General features: G+C 34.4%; 1 protein-coding gene across 1 annotated transcript; it reads right to left on the reverse strand.

Moving 5' to 3' along the window:
* Positions 1 to 2,501: 2,501 nt before the first annotated feature.
* LOC109211070 lies at positions 2,502 to 4,476 on the reverse strand. The gene is made up of 4 exons (XM_019374570.1): positions 3,377 to 4,476; positions 2,980 to 3,297; positions 2,831 to 2,897; positions 2,502 to 2,738 (listed from the first exon to the last, which is right to left on the reverse strand). The coding sequence occupies exons 1-4, from the start codon at positions 4,474 to 4,476 to the stop codon at positions 2,502 to 2,504; spliced, it is 1,722 nt and encodes a 573-aa protein (XP_019230115.1).
* Positions 4,477 to 8,374: the final 3,898 nt, after the last annotated feature.

Below are 8,374 nucleotides of genomic sequence, written 5' to 3' on the forward strand. Positions count from 1 at the left end.
GAGACAATACTCGTCTTAACTACCAGGAGTTTTAATTTTTTATTTAGTTATTTATTTATTTTTGACAAGTGATTTGGAACATTAAGCTTCGAGCAGACTATTCCAGGTATTGAAACTTTTAAGCGAAGCACCCCTTAGTAAAAGGGACCTCTTATCAAGCAACACAAGGTCATCATATAACTATTTAAAAAGGGGTTGGGATGTAGATTTTTCCTTTGGCCCAAGTGCAGGAACAGTGGATCACTTTGCACATGCACTTATTAGAGTACAAAGTTTAGACGTGGAAGAAATATTGTACAACCTTCAAATAACAGAAGGATGAAGCTAAACAAACATATTACTCCTATGCTCCAATCCGTTGCTCTTAGTTTGTACTCCCCAACCACGTTCTAATCAGTCATATAGATCCTCTATAGCAAAACTAACTACAACTTCATATAGAAAGGAAAAACAAAGAAGACGATGACATAGGAAAAGTGAGAAATTAAGCTTTCTAGTGAACATTACCAATCTCTATCGATCCGCAGCAAAACTCATAGATCCCCCGGTGTGCAACGAGCCACCCTTTTGAGAGGCTCGGGCTGTCTTTGCTCGTTCGCTCTTCTCCTTAAATTCAGGACTATCCTATATTGCTAAATTTTTTATCCACACATCTTTTCTTATCCAAACATGATTCTTTCTCTTTTCTCGAGCTTCATACAATGAACTTGTAATCAATTTTTTTGTTTTCTTCTCGTAGACATGTTTTATTTCATCGTCATATCGTTGCTCCCACACACACTTAGCCTGGAAAATAAATAAAGTAGAGTGAAATTGGATATTTAATATATAATTTAAAAATAAGGTTTATACGTACCCTAAACTGATTCCACATTTTATCTCTGATATCATATGGAATGTCTTTTCATCTACCCCAAGAATCATCGTGAAGCGGTTTCATAGACTCTGTAACCATATGCGCGGCAACAAATGAAGGGAAATACCTGCATTAAAATTAACATATGTAAAATGTATATTCAACAAAATAAAAATAAACATAAGGATTACTTACCCATCTTTCTCATCCGGAACGATAATCAGCCTACCATATGCATCATATTGTGGAGTCACTTTACCACTTCGACCACGAGAAGCTGCTGGTGTAGCACTACCAATGGATGGTGATGTTGGTGTGCCAGAGACTCCAATATTTAACCTAGATACGCTAGGTGTGCTTGATGCCGGAGATGCAGCTGGCGTCGATGAAGTAGGCAGTGCTGAGGAGCTACCTTATTGACTAATATGAAAATCGAGAGAAGAAGTTACATTTGGTGTGGGAATAAAATTAAGGTTAGAGCCAGAGTTCGGGCCAACTGAAGATACAGAAATGTGGACAGGCCCAGGTGGGGGCATAAAAAATGTAGGTGGCAACGAAGTTGACTGAGGAGGAAAAGTAGGAGGAGGCCCCATATGTGGAGGAGAGTGACCTGCAGTTGGAGATTGTAATTGAGTCCCCTTACCCTTACGGCGTCGACGATCGCTACCCCCAGATGCCATCTACGTAATATAACCATAGTAAAAAAACATAAAGCAAATCTTCAACATATTAGATGTATAAGGAATAATACAAAAAACATAAAGAATTAGATGATTAGGAAAAAATATAAAAACATAAAGAGATAAAATCTTCAACATATTAGAAGATTAAGAAAAAAACATAAAAATCCTAATGAATAATAAAAACATAAAGTAATTCCTCAACAAATTAGATGATTAAGGAAAAACATAAAAATTAAAGAAATAATAAACACATAAAGTAATTTTCAACAAATTAAATGATTAAAGAATAACATAAAACCTAACGACATAATAAAAACATAAAATAATTCTTTAACATATTAGATAACTAAGGAAAAATATAAAATTTAAAGAGATAATAAAAACCCAACAAGTCAATCATCTTCACTTGATTCATATTCATTATTAGATTCGTCCTCATCACTTGTTCCATAGTCATCAAGAAATTCTTCTCCATCGCTTGTTTCGTTTCCGTTAGGTAATTCTTCCTCATCGCTTGTTTCATATTCATTGGCTGGGTCTTCCTCCTCATTTGCCCTGGATGTTCCTTCCCCATCATCATTTAAATTTGATCTAAGGACAGAAATATCAAATTCTTCATAGATGCCTTCGCTATGGTGTAATTCACATGCTAATTCATCATCTACCAATGCTTCAACACTTGAAATGTCATTTTGGTAAGCTACATCCAAAACATCCTTGACTTCCACTCTACCCACGGGTTTTGTTTTAATAACCATCCTCCATGAGTACTTATTCTTGCACAAAGGATAAGGAGTGTAATACACTTGTTTTACATTTTGTGCAATGATAAATGAATCATAGAATGGATAATCCCTTGTGTGATTAATTTCAACTATTTTGTACTGGGGGTGCACCTTCGTACCTCTATTTGGTGTTGGACCATACCACTTGCACCGAAAGAGTACCAACTTTTTCTTTGGCTAACCAACACTGTACTCGAGTTCTAAAATCTCTTGAATCACACCATAATAATCAACATCCCCCTCACCTTTCACCCACACTCCACTATTATTGGTTTTCTTGCCCTTAGACCATTCTTCTGTATGGAACTTGTACCCATTAACACAATACCTAGATATCTTTTTGACTCTAGGATCAGGTCTCCAAGCTATATCATGCATAAATTGATCATATATGCCATTAGCTGGATTATGAACCTATATAGAATTAGAGAAAATTTAGAATTTTAAATTACATGTAATTAATTTGCAACTAACAAAAACCATGTTAAATATTAAGTAACACTTACAAATTCTCTAAACCACTTTGAAAACCTAGGATAAACAGCATTCTGCCCATATGTACCCACAAAGTAACTATCCGACACAACTATAATATTCATTAGTTAAAACAAGAATAAATCTTGTATGGAACTTGGTAATATAAATATATATTTACCTATAATAAGGTTGGACCTCGGGGCAATTCAATAGTACATGTGTTGTAGCTGACTCTAGTTCCTTCTCAGTCAAAATTCGCTTTGAACTACTTTTTGGACCACCTTTTCCTGGTTGATTGAATATGGAAAATGGTGGTGCTGTAGGATCATTACTTCCTCCATCGTCATGTCGATTGGGTTTATTTCTCAAACATGGCACATTATGTCCAAAATAATATGAACAAAAATAAGAAGTTTCTTTAGCCAGATATGCCTCACATATCGATCCCTCAATTCTCGATCTATTTTTCACAGTCCGCTTACATTTGCCAATAATCCTGCATATTACGATTTCTTAGACGGAACAATATTTAATTAAAATAAGTAAAGGGCAAATGATTAAAAATCATTTATTACCTCTCAAATGGATACATCCATCTATACTGAACTGGCCCTCTAAGTCGTGCCTCTTGCGCAAGGTGAATTGGAAGATGCTCCATTATATCGAAGAAACCAAGAGGAAAATTTTTTGCCAACTTATTTAAAGTTAAGTGAATATTACTCTCCATGTAAGTTAGATTCTCCACCCTCAATGTGCTAGAATACAACTCCTTAAAAAATAAGCTTATCTCTGTGATAGGCTTCCATATTCTATCAGGCAAGGCATTGAACGCAATAGGCATCAATGATTCCATGAAATTGTGACAATCATGTCTTTTCATTGACATCAACTTCCCTTCTTTCATGTCAACACTCCTATATAAGTTTGACGCATATCCATCTGGCATACTTAAATTCTTAACCCACTGACAAATCTCTCTTCTCTCATCCAAAGTGAATGTGTAACTAGCATTGGGCTTCTGAATCTTGTTGTTCAAGTATGTAAGGTACAACTCACTTCGCCTACAATATTCCTTCAAGTCCATCCCGGCCTTCAAGTTATCTTTTGTCTTGTTATTGACATCCATCACAGTATTAAATAAGTTATCAAAAAAGTTCTTCTCAATGTGCATGACGTCAAGATTATGCCTTAGAAGATTATGCTTCCAATAAGGTAACTCCCAAAATATGCTCTGTTTAGTCCAGTTATGGGTAACACCATAACCAGGTATCTTATTAGGCAATGGAGACTCTGCTACCTTAGGTAGATCCCTAACTCTGTTCCAAATTTCTTCTGGCGACAAGACTGAAGGTGGCTCTTCATAATCAGTTTGATTCTTCATAAATGCACTAGAATTTTTCCTAAATTCATGATCCATTGGCAAGAAACGACGGTGACAGTCAAACCATGTGTTCTTACCTCCATGTTTCAAAGTGAACACTTTTGTGTCTTCCATGCAAGTCGGGCAGGCTAACTTTCCAGCAGTCGACCACCGGGATAGCATTCCATAAGCAGGAAAATCATTTATAGTCCACATTAGCGCAGCACGCAATCTGAAGTTCTGTTTAGTTGATATATCATAGGTTTCAACACCTTGATGCCACAATAACTTTAACTCATCAATCAACGGCTGCATGTATACATCAATCAAACTTTTTGGATTGCGTGAACTTGGAATAATTCAAGTTAGGAACAAATATGGACTTGTCATACAAAACTCTGGAGGAAGATTATGCGGCGTAACAAACAGTGGCCAACATGAATATGGTGCGGCAGAGACTGCAAATGGAGTGAATCCATCAGCACATAATCCTAACCTAATATTTCTTGGTTCACTTGCAAAGTCCGGGAACACCCTATCAAAATGCTTCCATGCTTCTCCATCTGACGGGTGACATAGAACACCGGTTGGCCTTCTATGTTCATAGTGCCATCTCATCTGAAGAGCGGAGCTCATTGATGCATACAACCTCTTTAACCTTGGTATAAGGGGTAAGTAATGCATAGCCTTCACTGGAACCTTCTTCTTATTAGCATTTGTAACCTCCTTATAACGAGGTTGGTTACAAAACTTACAATTTTCTAACGCTGCATCATCCTTGTAAAATAACATGCATCCTTTCTCACAACAGTCAATCCTCTCTGATGAATGTCCTAACTTGGACACCAATTTCTTTGCAGTATAGAAATCTTTGGGTAAATCAATTTTATTCGGATTTAGTTCATTCATAAGCCTAATGATAGAATCCATGCCCGCTTGAGAAATAGAACTCTCGGATTTGATAGTTAGTAGTCTAACTGCAACAGACAACTTGGAATGCATTGAGCCTTCATACAATGGACGACTAGCTTCCTCTAGTTGTTCATAAAAACGCTTAGCCTCATCATTTGGTTCGGAGTGAGCCCCTGGGAACATCTCAAATGCATCTCATCATTTTATTGAATCGAGAATTTTCAAAATTATTCTCTATTCTGGGACTACCCTCACCACCAAAAGAATTATGAAAATCATGATTCTCTCCATGAACAGTCCACAAATAATAATTTTCTATAAATCCATTCTTGTAAAGATGAAGTTCAACTGCATCTGGTCTCAATAACTTGACACACTTGCATTTAATACAAGGGCACCTAATTGTCCCTTCAATAAGAAAATCATTTAGCGATTTCGCCTTAGCAATAAACCTCGTAACTCCTTCTATAAATTCCTCCCTCAATCCCGCACGATTAGGATGAGTTCTATTATACATCCATCTACGATTCAAATTCCATCTACATCAAGAGAAAAAACTATTGAGATATTCTTCTAAAGGTTCCTACTTTGAATAATTGTAATACCTTCAACATTTTAACTATGAATGACTCTATAAATATAAAATTTCACAACAAAAATTAGATTGATTACATTCAAAAGTATATCTACTAGTTTATAGCGGAATCAAAATTCAACAAGAGAAGTCTCACATGTCCAATTGACTAGTTAAATTTGCAACAATAATAATATTCGGAGAAAGTGCACTTAGTACTATGCTTACATAGTATTATTTCATTGTTTCATTCAAACTTAAAGTGAAATGAATAACATGTAAATATAAACTAATAGTTAACTCCTAGCATCAAAGTGAAACTAAAATTTCAAATTTACACAAATGAAACCCAACCATTTAATTATTGGCAAACAAGGTAACATGAAGAATGAGGCAAGTCCTATGACTTATATAAAGATATATTTTTCATAAACATATATTTTTAAAAAAAAAAGATATATAGATATACCTGTCGCAACAAGGACGAAACTAAAAAATAAAAGTCGAAATGGATGATGAACCGGTAGTGCCAACCTTCCTTTAGTTATCAACCTTTGTACTCTTTATGCTTCTACAAAATCAAGATGACTTGTATGAGTGAACGTAGATATGGGATGAGAACATAAAATCTTGTTTTTTTCTATCTAAGTATTACTAGGACTAAATAAGATCAAACAGAAAAAGGAGCCTTTACGTGAACAATATATAACACAAATGCATTCAGTAGACTACAAACAACAATGCTGCAACAGAAAAACAATTTCCAGATTTCTAAACTTCCATCTCGTCCCTCCATCTTGATTTTCCTCTTTTGTACATTTATGATTATTAATTGCAATGGAGTAATTTTCTTTTCTTGCACTTAGTAATCAAACATATTCAAATTATTGTCCCCGCTCCTAGCTTTATTTTTTATTTTTCTTAAAAAGAGTCATCTATGTTGGTACTGTCTTTAGATTTTTGATACTAAATAGTAAATGATTGACATCATATTGTAATTTTTCCTCTGTTTTTCATGGATATTGATCAATATTGACGGTTAATTAGTGTCGATAACAAAAAAAAAAAAATGGCGGTACAAATTATGGAATTTAAAAACGACTTTTTGTATTTGGTTCTTACCAACGCCAATCTCCCTCCCCCGCCCCCCACCCAATATTTTAAATATTGAATCAATTATATTAATTCAAATTTTAGCAAATTTGATCCCGTGCATTATTAATAACTAAACTTTTCCTAAGAGGCAAAATATATAGCCAAAAAGAGGGGATAGAGTGGACTATATAGTCAACAGAAGGGTTAGAACTTTGAGAAAAATGAGAAACTCGGGAAGAGAGATGAAAAGAGACTTAATTTCTTATGGATATGAAAAAGTGTTGCTAAAATGTTGGGATTAAGAATTTTTTAGAGAGCAATATATGGAATATTTCTTATTCTAACTACGATTAAGACCTTGATTTAATTAGTTAAATTTAAACCAATGATTTTAAAATGGGACACGTGTCTCTTATCCAAGTCACACCAACTAATATTGAAATTCTAAATGCACGTCTATTCGGGATACGACATGGTCAGGGACTCAATTTGTCCCATACCACACATTTTTATACAAAATTATATCTCCAATTTAAGTTCATTTGACAGCCATGTATAAATTTAAAAGAGATCTGAAGTTAATGCTCAATTGGCAAACAGGTCAGGAGAAGGCAGGAAAGAGAGAGACCTGAAGACAATCCGGTTAAGACCATAACATGTGGCAGTTGAAATAAAAGACTCTGTTACCTTTCTGGTACAACTAATAGAGACCAACTCTATTACAGCATTTTGTGAAGGAGAGGAAAAAGAAAAAAGGTTTCTATGCATGTGAATGCAGATGGAAAAGTTTAATTCAAATAATCTTCTCTTTTTGGCATGTATAAATGAAAGAGTTTAAGTTCAGCACTAACAATGTATAGGCTTTTTACACCAATTTGATAATGTTGATTTACAATATTAACTCTTGATACGATAATATGAAAGATAGAGTAAACCAATCAAAATACATATGTATACTGTATAAATTGATCTTTAGACTATATAACTTATCTCCTAAATCAAATATAATTAGCTGCTCAAGAAAATTAGATGATCAGTCTACATTGAATGCTCAAGACACAAACAACAAAATTTAATTTTCTTTAGGAAATAAAAAGGATTAAACAACAAATCAACCAGTAAATATATAGTGTACTTTATAATTTAAGGCACCACCAACATGCAGTATTTCTTAGGTATGAGTATGAGGTTTCCTCACCCTCTTTTTACTGGTAGGAACTACTACATTACTATCAGATTATGCACGTTATATGCAATTATATATGGAAGTGAAAAGAAATTTGCTAGGTATTTGTGTCGTTGTTAACCTAATGTATGTTTGCAGATACTAGTGGAGAGTTGTCATGCATGTATTATGTATCACATATCAATTGGTCCTTATCTTTAATTATACTAGGGCCGGGGCTTTTGCTTTGAAAATGTCATGAAATATTTGGCATTTATATCAATGCATGTATCCTTTTCTATTGGTGTGTTATGCACATTTATTTTTATAAATGTATCCAGTTCAAAATATCTCCACTTTAGATCGTTAACAATCCAACAGTTAGACCAACAGAAATTAAATTCAAATCAAGTGCTCGTCAACTTGTTGCCAATTTGGCAACACCATGAGTAAATGAAATTCCAATT

Source organism: Nicotiana attenuata, unplaced genomic scaffold (genome assembly GCF_001879085.1).
Source record: "Nicotiana attenuata strain UT unplaced genomic scaffold, NIATTr2, whole genome shotgun sequence".
Lineage (NCBI taxonomy): Eukaryota > Viridiplantae > Streptophyta > Magnoliopsida > Solanales > Solanaceae > Nicotiana > Nicotiana attenuata.